Source organism: Lathyrus oleraceus, chromosome 1 (assembly GCF_024323335.1).
Source record: "Lathyrus oleraceus cultivar Zhongwan6 chromosome 1, CAAS_Psat_ZW6_1.0, whole genome shotgun sequence".
In the NCBI taxonomy this organism is placed as follows: domain Eukaryota; kingdom Viridiplantae; phylum Streptophyta; class Magnoliopsida; order Fabales; family Fabaceae; genus Lathyrus; species Lathyrus oleraceus.
In genome coordinates, this window is record NC_066579.1 from 4,209,389 (window position 1) to 4,224,481 (window position 15,093).

Consider the following 15,093-nt stretch of genomic DNA (forward strand, 5'->3'; position numbering starts at 1 on the left):
GATATCCTCAGGAGTAGCTTCAATTGTGGGGGTTGCAGGAGTTTGGCCCTGAGGCTGTCCTTTGTTTATTTCACATTGGCCCACATTACCATTGTCATCTTGGTCCTCAAGCTCCTCATCATCATCAGCATCAGGAGCATCGTCGAATACCGGCGACTCTTCGACTTCTTCTTCTTCTACCTCTTCATCTCGGTCATCATTTCCTCGTTGAGGGTCATTATTCGCACCTTCGACATCAGGTGAATCACCTTCAGAAACATTGCCAACTTGAACTTCTTCGTCCACCACCATGGCATCTCTGTTCACCTCAACTTGGGTTTCTTGACCTAAGTCATCTTCGCGATCAGAACCACTTGTGTGAGAGTGTTGGGTGGTGTTTTTTTGTGGTGAAGTCTCAAGCCCTCCAGCAATGGGTTAGTTGATTTTTCTCATTGAGCTTTTCTCTGATGATGGTCGATAACTCGGTTCGCTGGCACTGTTGAGAACCTCTGGTATAGAAGAAGATTTGCATGTTGTTTGGGTGGCAGCGTTTGTGCCATCCTTAAAGCCAAAGGTTAAGAGATAAATTAGTCAAAGTAATAAAAAACAAACAACAAAGTAATATATGATTTGTACCTTGTTCCCTTCGACTCCAGGACTTAAGTTGTCACTTTCGACTTGCGCTGCTGCTATCTTCGACAGTTCTTCAGGAGTAGGCTTCAGAATGGAAAGGGCAGCAGGTTGCTTTATAACTCTGGAAATTTTTGCCTGAGGATGACTGGAGGCTTTAACAACCTTGGGTTGTTTCTTCCTTTCCCTAAGAGTCAGAATCTATCACCACAGGAGCTACAACTGCTTTTGTTTTGATTTTTTGAGGAGTAGGGGGAGGTTTTCGAGCACCTTGAAAAAAATTTGAAGTGTTAGAGATACCATTATATATAGTAAAAAGTAATGGGTAAAGTAAAGATGTACCTTAATGGTCTTGCTGCCACCCTCAGACTTTTCTTCGACCAACTTCTTGGTTGCTGATTTCCTAGGTGGAACTCTAATAGCTAAAAGAAATAAAATGAAACAGTTACTACAAGTCAAGAGTGAATATCCTAATAAGAGATGTGATTAGAAAATGCCTTCCACTCCACACCTTCATATATATATATATATATATATATATATATATATATATATATATATATATATATATATATATATATATATATATATATATATATATATATATATATATATATATTATATATATAATATATATATATATATATATATATATATATATATATATATATATATATATATATATATATATATATATATATATATATATATATATATATATATATATATATATATATATATATATCTGATTCGATGCGAACATCTTCGATTCCTATATGAAAATGCCCTTTGAAACTGTCTAAAGTATGCTTAGTTGCAACCACTTGCTGGGCTTTTTTCTGTGATTGTTGTCGAAGGATTTTTATAGAATCCCTACAGGTGAACCAGTTTGGGAATGGAGGGTCAATGGCCACTCTAAAATCAGCGTTTGACAGTCGAGGAAACTTAAGAGGATGCATTTTGAAAGCCATCTCGTAGCGTTTCTCAGGAGGAACGTACAAAGGGATTTTTAAGTTCTCCATTTTCTTTGAAAGTTTTTCCTTTAGTGTGACAGCTTCCTCAGGAATGGTTCGACTAAGATCATCAGGTCTATAGGCAGTTTTAAAGTAGTTTTGGAAAGCCTGAATTTCTTTGATGTGTGCGTAAGTACCTTTCTTGATTTTTTTCCTGCACAAAGAGGAAAGCTTTAGTAATATGCCGAGTAAATGAAGAAACATCATAAAATTCTTTAGCATAGTATTTTGACCACCACTTCTCAAATTCTGGAGTGCAGAGGAAGCATGGCTCAAATGTAACTGGAGCAAGGTGTGTTCTACCAATATATCGAGCTATCTGTTTGAGAATAATGTTTTCATTGTGGATTGTGTTGTAAAGAAGGAGATTTATTTTCTTGTCATAAAGACACTTTGGGAGAGCCTGAACTAATATAAACTGTCGAGCCACGAGGTTGGGCTGATAAGCAATTAAGGTAACCTGGACCTTCGACGGGTGTAACCTGAGGGTTATAAGTTTTGGGGTTAGAAAGGCTTCCCAAAGTAGAAGTGATTTTGTCTCTTGTTTCTTGGCAGGAGATGGAAAACGTCTTCTGAATCATGTTAGACCATACTTCCTTGCTACAAAGGGGGCCATGTTCGACGTGAACTTATAGTGTCTTGCAAACATCAAGACGTAGCTCATGAGTGTAGGTCGAAAGAATTTCCTTCATCATTTGGTGTCGGTTGAGCCAAACGAACTCCTTCGACCCTCCTATTCTTCACTTCTTCAGAGTCTTCGTCAACGAGGCCTTTGTTGGGAAGGCTTGCCTTGAAGGTGGCATTTGACCAGAGCTGTAATAGCCAGAAAGGCCCAGAAAGGAAGAGATTTTCTTTTTCTCCTAGTTTTTTAATTGAGCAACGCCATCACTTAAGGATTCGTAGAGGCTGGCCAAGACCATTTAGCTCAAACAAACGTCATGACCAACGTGTAGTTGGTTCTCCAGAGTAAGATATTTCTTGGCAACTTGCAGTGATTTCGAGCAGAAAACACAGTGGGATAACCATAAAGCCAAGAAGGAAATATGTTACACGTTAGAGACAATTTCAATGTCCTTATCATGATAATGGGCTATGTGGGTCGAATAAGCAGCCTTAGAAGTGGAGAAGGCAATGGAATCCTCAGAGTCTATCTCTGGGTCGTAGGTGTGTCCAATCGGTTTTAGCCCTGTGATAGCGACTACATCGAAAAGAGTGGGTGTAACCATTCCATAAGGAAGGTGGAAGGTATAGTGGGTGCTATCCCGGAAGTACAAGGAAGAGACTAATAAGGATGAACTATACTCTAATCCTACCTTCGACATCATGATTAAGTCATAGATTCCCATATCTTTCCAGGTTTGAGCTTTGGCTTTCTCTATTTTATTTAGCCAGTTTATGTAATCAGTTGGATCTTTAAATGAAGGGGTTGCACGGAAAACCCTAAAACCATTATTCATGAACCTAAGGTCTATGGGTTCACGTGTTGATGATTAATGTTCCTTAGTAGTGCTAGCCTTAAGTTTTTTGGTTTGTCCTGTGGGTTTGCATTTGTGGTAAGTGGGGAAGAAATCCCTAAGTTTTCTAGGGTCAGTATTTAAACCACGCAAAGGTCCAAGTAAAGCGTTAGTTTTTCCAGAAACAGTAACATGAATAAGTACCTGAGATTCATAGATTTTCCGTTGTTCTTCAGTCCTGGGTTCAGGAATGTATTGTTGGTTACCTCTCATTACTGGACTAGGGAGTGTGGCGAAAGGGGGAAGATCTGAGATCTTTTTTGGGACATTCGTGGATTTGATAGAAACCTTAGCAGCTTTGGTGGTCTCTTTGGAAGCTTTTCTTGAAGTAGCCATTGTTGTTGAGAGTTTGAAGAAAATCTGGGTTTTGTTTTGAGTTTGTTTTGAGTTTGTTTTTGGAAGAAGATGAAAAGATTAAGTGGTTGAGGTTTTCAGAAAGCGTAAAAAAGAGAAATGAGTAAGAAGTGTGCCTTTTATAAGTTTTTGGAAGAGAAATGGTTCAAATCATCATTAATGGTTGACAAGTGAGTGTGACACGTGTCTCTCCAAGATTACATAGTGGAACGGTGGTAATTAATGCCTAATCCCATGATCTCCTAGAGTCTAGGAAACATGATGATTAAAAAGATTTGGGTATGGGATGAAAATATATGTTAGGAAAAGGGTAATGATGGTGCTGATGTCATAAGCCAGCTGGAAGAAACTGAAAGGTTTTGTAACATTGGGGCATTGGTAACATGCAACAATTGTTCAAGGCGTCGAACCATATTCTCAAAAAATGCCTTTTTCTTCGAAATGTTGAAAATGATATATTTTGGGGGCAATTTGTTAGCTCCTAATTTCGAAGCCCATGTAAATTAAAAGAATAAAGTTTCCTATGAAGATGTTTCGACAAAATTATGCGTTTGAAGTTCTAGTCGAAGATGCCTTGGTACAAGGGTAAAGATGCTGCGTGGACTTAGAAATATTTTTAGTAGTTTAAAGTGTTTTTCGACAGGGACGTCACTAATTGTGGTTTGACGAGGGGTTCAAATTCAAATAAAAGAGGGACCTTTTGTTCTTATCTAAACTGTTGAAAATACACGTGGAGCATAGTGGATAGTTACATGCATGCAAAGCACCACTTGTCTCAACTTGGTGGAAAGGCCGTTAGAATCGGTTACTTCGATTAGTATAAATAAGAGGTCTTAGTGTTAGGATTGTGTGTGATGTTAAGTGTGTACAAAATCTGTCAATTTTACCAAAGCATCCGTGTGCAGAGAAAGAGTAAATTGAGAAATGTACGTTTGATGCTACACCATTATTTCTTACTTGAAGTAATTTAATCAATTATTTATTTCCAAAATTGTACTTTTACCCAGAAGTTTATCTTTACTGCCATTTACTTTTGATTTATAACATTCTTTTTTCCCTCTTTCATTTTATATTTTCATTAAATCCTTTAACGAATTACTACTAGTATGAACACCGTCGAAGTGTTTATGTTCATTAGAATTCACCTTCAAAAACAGTTAACGCATGTCCTAGGATCAATATGATCGATCTTGTAAGTAACCAAATATAGTAATTTGGAAGATCAGCGATTGTTTACCAATTTTCACGATAAACACAACTGTAGGAATCTGTTCAGCTTTCTCGACATCCATGTCGAAGCCATCAGTAGCTTCTAGTTTGAAGTGGATCATCATCCACTTGCATTAACGCTTTTGGCTTCTCGCCAAACTGTAATCTTCCTTCTTTCAATGCCTTATGCACCAAATCCTTGAAAAGCACACATTGAGAAGTTTTATGACCTAGAAAATTGTGGTACTTACAAAAACCTCTCTTTTTCCTTTTCTCTAACGAAGGAGTTTTGAGGCCCGAAGGAACTATAATCTTCCCATCAGTAACTAATAAATTAAATATTTCGTCACACTTAGTTATATCAAAAGTATATGTTTTCGTGACGAATTTATTATCCTTGCTGGGTTCGATAGAATTTTTCCCATTCGACGCCTTCAGTAACTTACACACATACAAAGGCCCTGGATTAAGTTCTGCCACATTGACCTTACTCGCTTCGAAATACTCGCCGCCTAAGTCTAAGAGATACTCATATGTATCTATATATGCGATTTTTTCTTTCTTATGGTACTTATTTGTTCTAGAATTTTCATCTTTCAAGCGTTCGAACTGATGAACCCTATCTACCAATTGTGTCGTGTCCCTAAGGTATTGTGTGTCTAGTTTTTTCCTAATGGAATAATCTAGGCCTCCTGCATCTATTTTGACTAACTTGTATTCAAGGACTTGTGTAAAGCACCTTTCTTTAAGAAGTCTGAACCTATTCAAATAATCGTTAATTGACTCAGGGACTTTCCGTCTAACACTAGCCAACTCCTTAAGGCTTATTTTTTACTGACCCAAGTAAAATTGTTCATGAAACAATCTCTTTTACTAACTCTAAGTTTGTACGGAGTGTGGAAAGCCAAGTGAATTTTTTTTAGTTAGAGAATTGGAAAAATACTTCATTTTCAAATTCTCATTGGTTGCTATGTCTCCAACCTCATTTTGATACCTAACGTCACGTTCGATTGTCGACTCTCTAGTGTCACCAGCGAATTTGGTGAACTTGGAAACTTTCCAGCCCCTAAGGAGTTCTGTTTGTCGAACGTATTCTGACAAAGGGGATGTGAAATTGGGTCTATGGAGACCCATATTAAGGCCATTATGTGCCAGAATTTGTTCGAACATATTAGCTATATTGTTATGCCCCCAAAAGTTATTTTATTGGACATGTCGAAGCACTTGGTCACCATCCTGATTTCTCTGTACCATTACAAACTTAGGATTATGCTGACCTATGTATTCTTCGTCTTCCCTATTTGGGGCAGGCACTGGTGGTCGAAACCCTGGATTTTGGCCTAAGTTTACATGGGCGACTCCATTTTCGGGCGTTTCGACCTGCCTAACATTTGATATATGATGGGTTGGTCGAGCCTGAACTTGAGGTGTGCCAAAAAAGTCGATTATTCGACCCATTTGATTGACCAATAACTCATATGTTTGGTTAGTATTTGTAATCAAAAGATTGAATACTGTACCCGTTTGTTAGGTTAATGTATTAACCATTTCAAGATTACTTTCATCCATCTATTGCCTCATAGTCATCACAGACGTTGTATTTAGTGATGGCGTAACGTGAGGGATATAACCAACCCCTATTGGCCAAACCATATTGTTTATGGTCGAGACGTAGGAATTCAGAAGATTATATGATGGTCTAATGGCCATTGCATTATCACTATAAACCGACACGTTAGTGTGACGGCCAACGATCATCGATGTCTGCATGCCATAAGGATAATCCCTATTATTCATTGACATTGAAAAACCAAACAAAGGTCTTACAATTGCAGGATAAAAAAGGGAACTTCCTAGTTATGGAGGAGGTATGATCCATTGCGATGGTATCGGTGCAACATGAGTTATTGATACCACATGATCAGTTGTTCTAATTGACATTGATATAACCGCTTCTTCAACCATCAATACGACTGGTTGTTCTACTACATTTTGAGAATTGTTATGTGAATTAGAATTATCCATTGAAGGACGTGTCATTTTTGGTAAATATTTTTCACTTCTTAAACACATGCAAAAATTCAAAACATTTCATGTACACATAACAATTTTATAGAAAGAGAATCTATAGGAGATACCAATTTTAGCACGAGTCCCACTGGACTTAGTTAGATAATTGCTTTTTATAAAAAGGAAACTATCTTTTGGTCTTAGTTAGATAATTGATTTTAGTTAGATAATTGATTTTTATCAAATTGAAGCTTGAAATTTACATAGTATATCTATGATTTTATAATCAATTTTCAAAGTTAAATGAAATAATAACATTTCTATAGTGTTGATGAAAATTAGAAAATCTATTACTTATCAAATAATATAATTACTTATTAGGTGAGGTTTGATTTTGTTGGTGACAATTTCAACTGTATGAAAGAATTTTTCTTTTTTTTTAATATTTGAGATCTTAGACAATGATATTAAATAATTTTAAAATATGAAAATTATAATTTATGTAACCTTTTATTTTATGTGTGATGAGTTTTTTATATTATAATTATGTATTTTTCTTTAGTCAAAAAATATATACTACTTTTTAGCCTCCACAAACAAATTTTTGGATATGCCATTGTGGTGGATAAGGGACCAAAGTTTTAAAATAAATAAATAAATAAATAAGTATATATATATATATATATATATATATATATATATATATATATATATATATATATATATATATATATATATATATATATATATATATTGATATTTGAAGAATAAATTAAAAAAAGAAAGAAAGAAAAGGATTAAAGTTATATTTAAATTTATTTTATTTAACCCTTCAAAATAAAAACAGAAATTTATAACTTAACAATTTTAAAAGAAATACTGGAATAAATATTAGTGAAATTAATTTAATATAAATCAAAGCTATGTCTCTAATGAAATAATTAAGATATTAAAAGAAAGTGGACCTACCTAAACTATCAAAGAGCTTGATACCCATATTTGTGACCACTCAACTGACATTTTGATGCACATGTTGCTGTTCCACATCTTATGTGGGGATTAATTTAAAATTTTAGATTAGATACCTTAATTAAACACATTACTTTAAATAATGGAGGACAAATGAACCTATTGTCATGATATGCCAAATACACCATATCGAATTGATAAATAAGCATATACTTTATCCTATTGAATTAAAGTTTGACAACCAAATGGTAATATCTATGAAATGGCTGGTCCAAAGCCACTGTATCTTTTTTACCATTACTTTATTGCAAAAAGGTGACTCTTCATGTACCGGAATATATTTAGCATTGTTCGGCCATGAAAGTTTTTTATACTTTTAAATGTGGGGTTTGGACAAAGTTGTTTTCTTTGTTATATTCTATGTGCTCGGGCTTCTGTCCATTGCAATATAAAATATAGCAATCAATCTGGCATCTCCACTCTTATAACCTACACTTTCACACACAATAATAGAAATGTTCTTCATGTTTTAAACTATGCGAAACATATGGAATCATGGCATTTCTATATATTCTAGATTGGACCAAAACTCAATCCACGTAAGACTATATTACTTATGTCTAATTAAGTGGAGCAATGAATATCCATATTTTTAGAGATACTCTCTATTAGGGTCTATCAGATCCTATTAAACTGAGACCCTATGAACCGTTAGATGAGACTGTTAAGATTGATTAAGAATATATATGTTGATATTCTTTACAATGGAGTATGATTGTCTGTGAAGACAATAAAAATTTATGTATTATTTTTAATTAATGTGGAGATTGTTGGGGTCGATGGAAATATACATGTTGAAGAAGTCACACATCGCTTAGTTTTGTGATTGAAGAGAGTTCAAAGTTATATATAGGATACAAGTTCTTTGAAGTCCTACATCGCTTAGTTTTGTGAAGGAAGAGAGAGTCCAAGAGTATATATATGATTCAAGTTCTTCATTCCAAGATGCACAAATCAAAAACACTTTAAGCTTGTATTTGACTTTCTTTGTTCCCTTATAGTGTTGTGAGATGTAGTTAAATATTTTTTTAGGGTGTGGGTGTACTAGGGAGGGGTCTGAGTTAGTTGAGGGTATATTATATGTTGTAACAATTTTCACAGTGTTATTTTCTTGTTGTCTATTGACAACGGTCGTGGTTTTTTCTTCGATTTTGGAGTTTCTACGTTATGTTCTTGTGTTGTGATTGTGTTCCTCTTTTTCTCTATGTTTTGTTTGTTTTTCCCCAACAACTGATATAAGAGCTTTTGGTTTGATTTGAGGATAAACGTTATTAGTATGTTTTGTGGTTGTAGTTTTTTTGTTGATCTTCCACATCATAAAAGAAGGGTAACATTGTGAAAGAGTTGTTGAACTGCAGTCTAAAATTCCGTTGTGCAGTTTGGGCTAGAGAAAATTAATGGATAAATTTTTTTGACTTGTGGAAAGTTCAAGTCAAAGATGTGTTGATACAATTAAGATGATACAAGGTGCAAGATTATGTCGGTGGTTGAAGAGTTTCCCACCAACATGGAAGTTGCACCATAATGTTTCAACCTGGTTTTCGACATGCAAAAATTCTTGAAGTCATTTAGCTTTAAGTGAAGTATACTCTTCTTTAGGTGGAGTATGATAGTTTTTTAAAACTATGATTGTCGGTGAAGACAATGTGAAATTCTTGGAGTGATTTATCTTTAAGTGAAATGTATTCTTTATGATAAAATATATTATTGTCGGTGATGACAGTGTAAAATTCTTGAAGTAGTTTATCTTCAAGTGAAATATATTTTTCATGAGAGAGTATGATAGTTTTTAAAACTATGATTGTCGGTGAAGATAATGTAAAATTCTTGTAGTGGTTTAACTTCAAGTGAAATTTATTCTTCATGGTAAAGTATATGATTGTCAGTGATGACAATGTGAAATTCTTGAAGTGATTTATCTTCAAGTGAAATATATTCTCCATGAGAGAGTGTGATAGTTTTTAAAACTATGACTGTCAGTGAAGACAATGTGAAAATTCTTCGAATATGATTGTCGATGAAGACAATAAAAGTTGATATATTATTTTCAATCAATGTGGAAATTGTTGATATTGGTTGAAAATATACACGTCGATACTCTTTACGGTAGAGTTTGATTCTCGGTGAAGACAATGAAAACTTATGCATTTATTTTCAATCAAGATGGAGATTGTTGGGGCTGGTGGAAAATATACATGTTGAAAAAGTCCCACGATGCTTAATTTTGTGAACGAAGAGCGAGTCCAATGCTTTATATATGATACAAGTTCTTTGAAGTCCCACATCACTTAGTTTTGTGAAGGAAGATGGAGTCCAAGTGTATATATAGGATTCAAGTTCTTCATTCCAAGATGCATCATTCAAAAGCATTTTAAGCTTGTATTTGACTTTCTTTGTTCTCTTATACTCTTGTATTTGAGTGTTATGGTATGTAATTAAATATTATGTGTTGTAACAATTTTCACATAGTGTTATTCTCTGGTTGTCTATTGTCAATGACCATGGCTTTTTTCTTTCAATTTTAGAGTTTCCACGTTATGTTCTTTTGTTGTGATTGTGTTCCTCTTTTTTCTCTAAGTTTTGTTTGTTTTTCCCAACTGAGACAACTCACAAGATGCTCTAACATGTTTCATTTAAGATATATATATTTTTAAAAAGGTTTTAGGATCTTGAAACTCTAAACATTTAGTATAAAGTCTAACTAACAGTTCAAACCTATGTATATATTATTCTAAATCATAAATGTCATTTTTACGATCTCTATTAACTTTAGATTGTTTTCATATACACCTAAAATGTTGGGAGGAAATAATAAAAGTTCACCGTCGAAGTGTTTATCATCTTCTTCGTCAACACCATTACATTTGAAGAATCCCATAACTATATGGCGATTTGATAACTCAATCTTCCTTTCTTCAAGTTCATGTCTAATATAAGCGAGTGATGGTTCCCTCTAGGGGTATGGAGACCCTTGAGATCCCATGTGCCAACAAGTAAACTAATGATCTCTTATGAGATCTCTTGTTGGTTGTCAAAAGAAAGTCAAATGTCATTCCACGATAGGAAGATTTCCTTGTACAAGTCGAAGTAGGGAGACACCCCCTCTAACAATATCCCATATGCCTTAGGGAATAAATCTCGACATAATGATGGACGTGGATTCAACAATGGTTCCATATCCCACTAGAATCGCCGCTTTACCACTTCAAAATGATCTTGGTATGAAGAAGATCTTTCTCATATGAGTGCATTTACATCTTGAATCAATGACTATCTTATTCTCAAAGACCTTCAAAGACCATTAGAGATAAGATCGTACGATAGAGTAACCGACTCTAGTAATAATTAGGAGATTATGGATACCATTCTCATGTTTTGAAATGCACGGGACCAATGAAATGCGATATGTTCATCCTTACCCTAAAAAAGGATATTACATGGTTTAAAGGCCTTAAATCAAAGTCCTTTAAAAGTTGAGTTTTCCCCTCAGAAAAGGAGCTTGTGAATGATTTGATTCTACAATCGTTACCGGAGAGCTTAAGTTAGTTTGTCATTAATTTCAATATGAATGATATGGACGAATATTTTCTTGAGTTGTTAGGTATGTTGAGAACTGCTTAGCAAAATCTAAAATCAAAAGGGAGGACCATTCTCTTGGTCAATAATGGAAATAAGTAGAACAAAAAGCCTAACAAGCAGGGTAGTAAAGGGAAATGCAAGGATGTTGCCAGACCCAAACATATTTCTCATGCCTTGAAGTTTAGTGGAGGTATAACAAAGGAGGGCACTTGCTTCTGCTGTAGTAAGACCGGAGATTGAAAAAAAAAACTCCACAAAGTACCTGGAAGATAAGAAGAATGAATTAGAGACTTCATCTTCATGTACTTTTGTTATAGAAATAAATTTATCTACTTCTACATCATGGGTTTTGGATACTGGAGGTGGTTCTCACATTTGTAATAATGTGCAGAGGCTAAAAAGGAGTAGAGAATTGACCAAGAGTGAAGTCAATCTACGAGTTAGCAATGGAGCAAAGGTTATTGCTTTAGCCTTAGGAACTTATGCATTGACTTTAACTAATGGTTTAGTAATTTAGTTACAAAACTGCTATTATGTACCTACAATTAGCAGAAATATTATTTCCAATTCTTGTTTGGATAAGTTTATCTTTTCATTTATAATAAAGAACAATTGTTGCTCTATTTATTTGAATGATGTATTATATTCTACTTCACAAATAAAAAATGGACTATATGTCCTTGATCTTGAAATTCCTATTTATAACATTAATACTAAAAGGATGAAACCCAACAAGTTAAATCCAACATACGTTTTTCATTGTCACTTAGGTCACATAAATGAGAAACATATTTCCAAACTCCATACAGATGAATTCTTGGACTCTTTTGATTATGAATCTTATGAGACATGCATACCTTGTTTACTTGGAAAGATGACAAAGTCCCCATTTAAAGGAAAAGGTGAAAGGGCAAGTAGATCTTTTGGTCCTCATACATACTGATGTATGTGGATCATTGAACGCACATGCCAAAGAAGGTATTCAACACTTCATTACATTTACTAATGACTACATTAGGTATGATTATGTCTATTTAATGAAACACAAATTTGAATGCTCTAAAAAGTTCAAGGAGTTCAAAAATGAAGTACAAAACCAACTATTCAAGAATTTTAAAACCATTTGATCAGATCGAGATGGTGAATATTTAAGCTTATAGTTTGATGACCATTTGAAAGAGTGCGGGATTCTATCCTAACTAACTCTTTTGGGAACACCACAATTAAATGGTGTATATGAGAGAAGAAATCGAACCTTGTTAAACATGGTTCGATCGATGATGAGTCATGCTGATCTTCCAAACTCCTTTTGGGGACATGTCCTATTGACAACATCTTACACAGTTAACCCTGTTCCATCCAAAACAGTTGAGAAGACACCATATGAGATATGGAGTGGTAAGTGACCACATATGTCTTTCATGAAGATTTGGGGTTGTGAAGCGTATGTAAAATGAGATATTTCAACTATGTTTGAGCCCAAATCATATAAATTCTTTTTATGGGGTATCTTAAAGAAACTAGAAGATATTACTTCTATAATCCTTCTGAGGAAAAAATGTTTGTCGCTCGAGCTAGAGTATTCTTAGAAAATGATTTTATTTTCAAAGGAATAAGTGGAGGAAAATATATCTTGTAGAAATTCACGAATCATAAAGTAGTGACATACCTATAGAGGAGCAAGACCAGTAAACACAATAGGCTGTGGAAGAGCAACCTACTAATGTAGAACAAGACCTGTAGGTAAAACATGATCACCAACTGAATAGATATGGATATCTCATAATTGATCAAGATGATGTATATCTTATTGATCAATATGAATCTGTGACCTACCAAGAGGCCATCATTGGTCCTGAGTCTGAGAACTGTCTAGAGGCCATGAAATTTGAAATGGTTTCCATATACATAAGTTTGGACCTTGGTAAAGCCCTTTGTAAGAGTTAATCATATAGGATGCAATTGGGTCTTTAAAAAGAAGGTTAACATGGATGGTAAGGTACATACCTATAAGAAAAGACTGGTTACTGGGATATAATACAATTCATGGTGTATACTATGATGAAACTTTTTCACCAGTTGTAATGCTCAAATATGTTCGAATTTTAGTTGTTATCGCTATAACATCCTAAACCCCAAAACTTATATTTTAAGAATTACACGATCATCTATGGTGTCACCGACGACAAAAACTTTAACAATACAAAGATTTAACAATAAAAGAAACGTTTTATAGGAATTACTAACATCAATCAACATTTGTATCATACATTCACCTTCACTTAAGGTATCATTACGATGATATCGTTCTTATTTCAATTTAAATAAAACAGTTACAACAAGACATTTAGTCTCAAACTTCCCCTTAAATAAAATATTTTTAAAAACTAGAGTTCTCATAAGCAACTCTCAACAACTCCAACATAAAACCAAATAAAGGTTTAAAAATCCAACAAAACATAATAATCAAATAATATTCCCGACCCCAATTTGTTACAGAATTAGAGATATATTTCTAATAACAAAAAAACTAAATGAATTAACTCCATGAGCTAACTTCCACTTACAGCAGCAAACTCTACTCCTGAGTATCTACAAGATGTCCATGATGGAAAACATGAAAGCAAAGGGGGTGAGAAACAACAAACCAATATAAATAGTGTAAATAATGATAAGGTAGAGAACACACAATAAACACATATTCATTACACAATCAAAAACAACATATTCTCACACCTGGTGCAAAGTTTTCCTTCTCTTCGATGCTTTCGACAAGTGCACAAAATGTATCATGGTAGTATAAAAGGTTTTCGAATCCACAGAGAACTATAGTCACTCTAATCGTTATCTATTGTTGTTGTGTAAGTATAAGGCTAATCAGATTTTGGATGAGAAGGGGAATTAAAACAGAAAATAAAGCTTGTTTAAAAAATACTAATAAAAGCGAGACCAGAATGTAATTTCCAATCACTCCTCTAGGATTCAATAAATTCTTGGCATTTGTTTTGTTTCTTAAAATATTTTTCAGAAGAAAATATCAACTTAAAAACACTGCTCATGTTTGCGCAATCCGTGTTATGTTTCGAAACCGTAAATGCTTTGTTGTCGCTTACTCAGTTACAATTTGGAAACAATTTTTGAAAAACCAGTAAATCCTAATTAATCACTAAAGAGTTGTCACTGTTTTTAGAAATTAAATCCAATTTTTATGTTCGGGAATGGGTCTCACACTGTCGCGCTGTTGACCAATACCTGAGTGTTTATCAAAACCAGAAAAACTAAAAACCAAGTCTCGTCAGAACCGAAACCAGTACCTGAATCCAATTTTAAAACTAAAAACCGAAACCAAAAAAACAAATTAATATTGAAATTATACGCCAAACTAATTTATCGAGTCTCGTCAGAACGACGGTCCTCACATTCAAACTCTATGAATTTAGTCGGACATGGTTATGAAAATATACATGCGATTACAAATGTTCAACTCAAATAGAGACATGATAAATACTTTAAAACAAATGATAACACGAGTTTCAGATGAATTAAAGGAGTAAAACAAGAACTCAGAGCAATAACAATGGAAATAAAATGCTAAGGCAGGAATTGTAAAAGACTTAAAGTAAAAGTTGAAAAGTAAAGAAATTGTAAATTAAAGAAACCTGAAATGTAAAGTTGGAAATAAGTTGAATTAAACTTCAAATGACGACAAGATTGTTTGATCCAGGTACACAACAAAATCCAAAAAACACTAAGTGTGGTAGCTCCTCGATGTGAGA

At 34.1% G+C, this 15,093-nt stretch overlaps 1 protein-coding gene across 1 annotated transcript; it reads right to left on the reverse strand.

The window, feature by feature from the left end:
* Nucleotides 1–4,792: 4,792 nt before the first annotated feature.
* Nucleotides 4,793–5,833, reverse strand: LOC127086673 (uncharacterized). The gene is made up of 2 exons (XM_051027469.1): nt 5,643–5,833; nt 4,793–5,522 (listed from the first exon to the last, which is right to left on the reverse strand). The coding sequence occupies exons 1-2, from the start codon at nt 5,831–5,833 to the stop codon at nt 4,793–4,795; spliced, it is 921 nt and encodes a 306-aa protein (XP_050883426.1).
* Between the last annotated feature and the right edge of the window lie 9,260 nt (nt 5,834–15,093).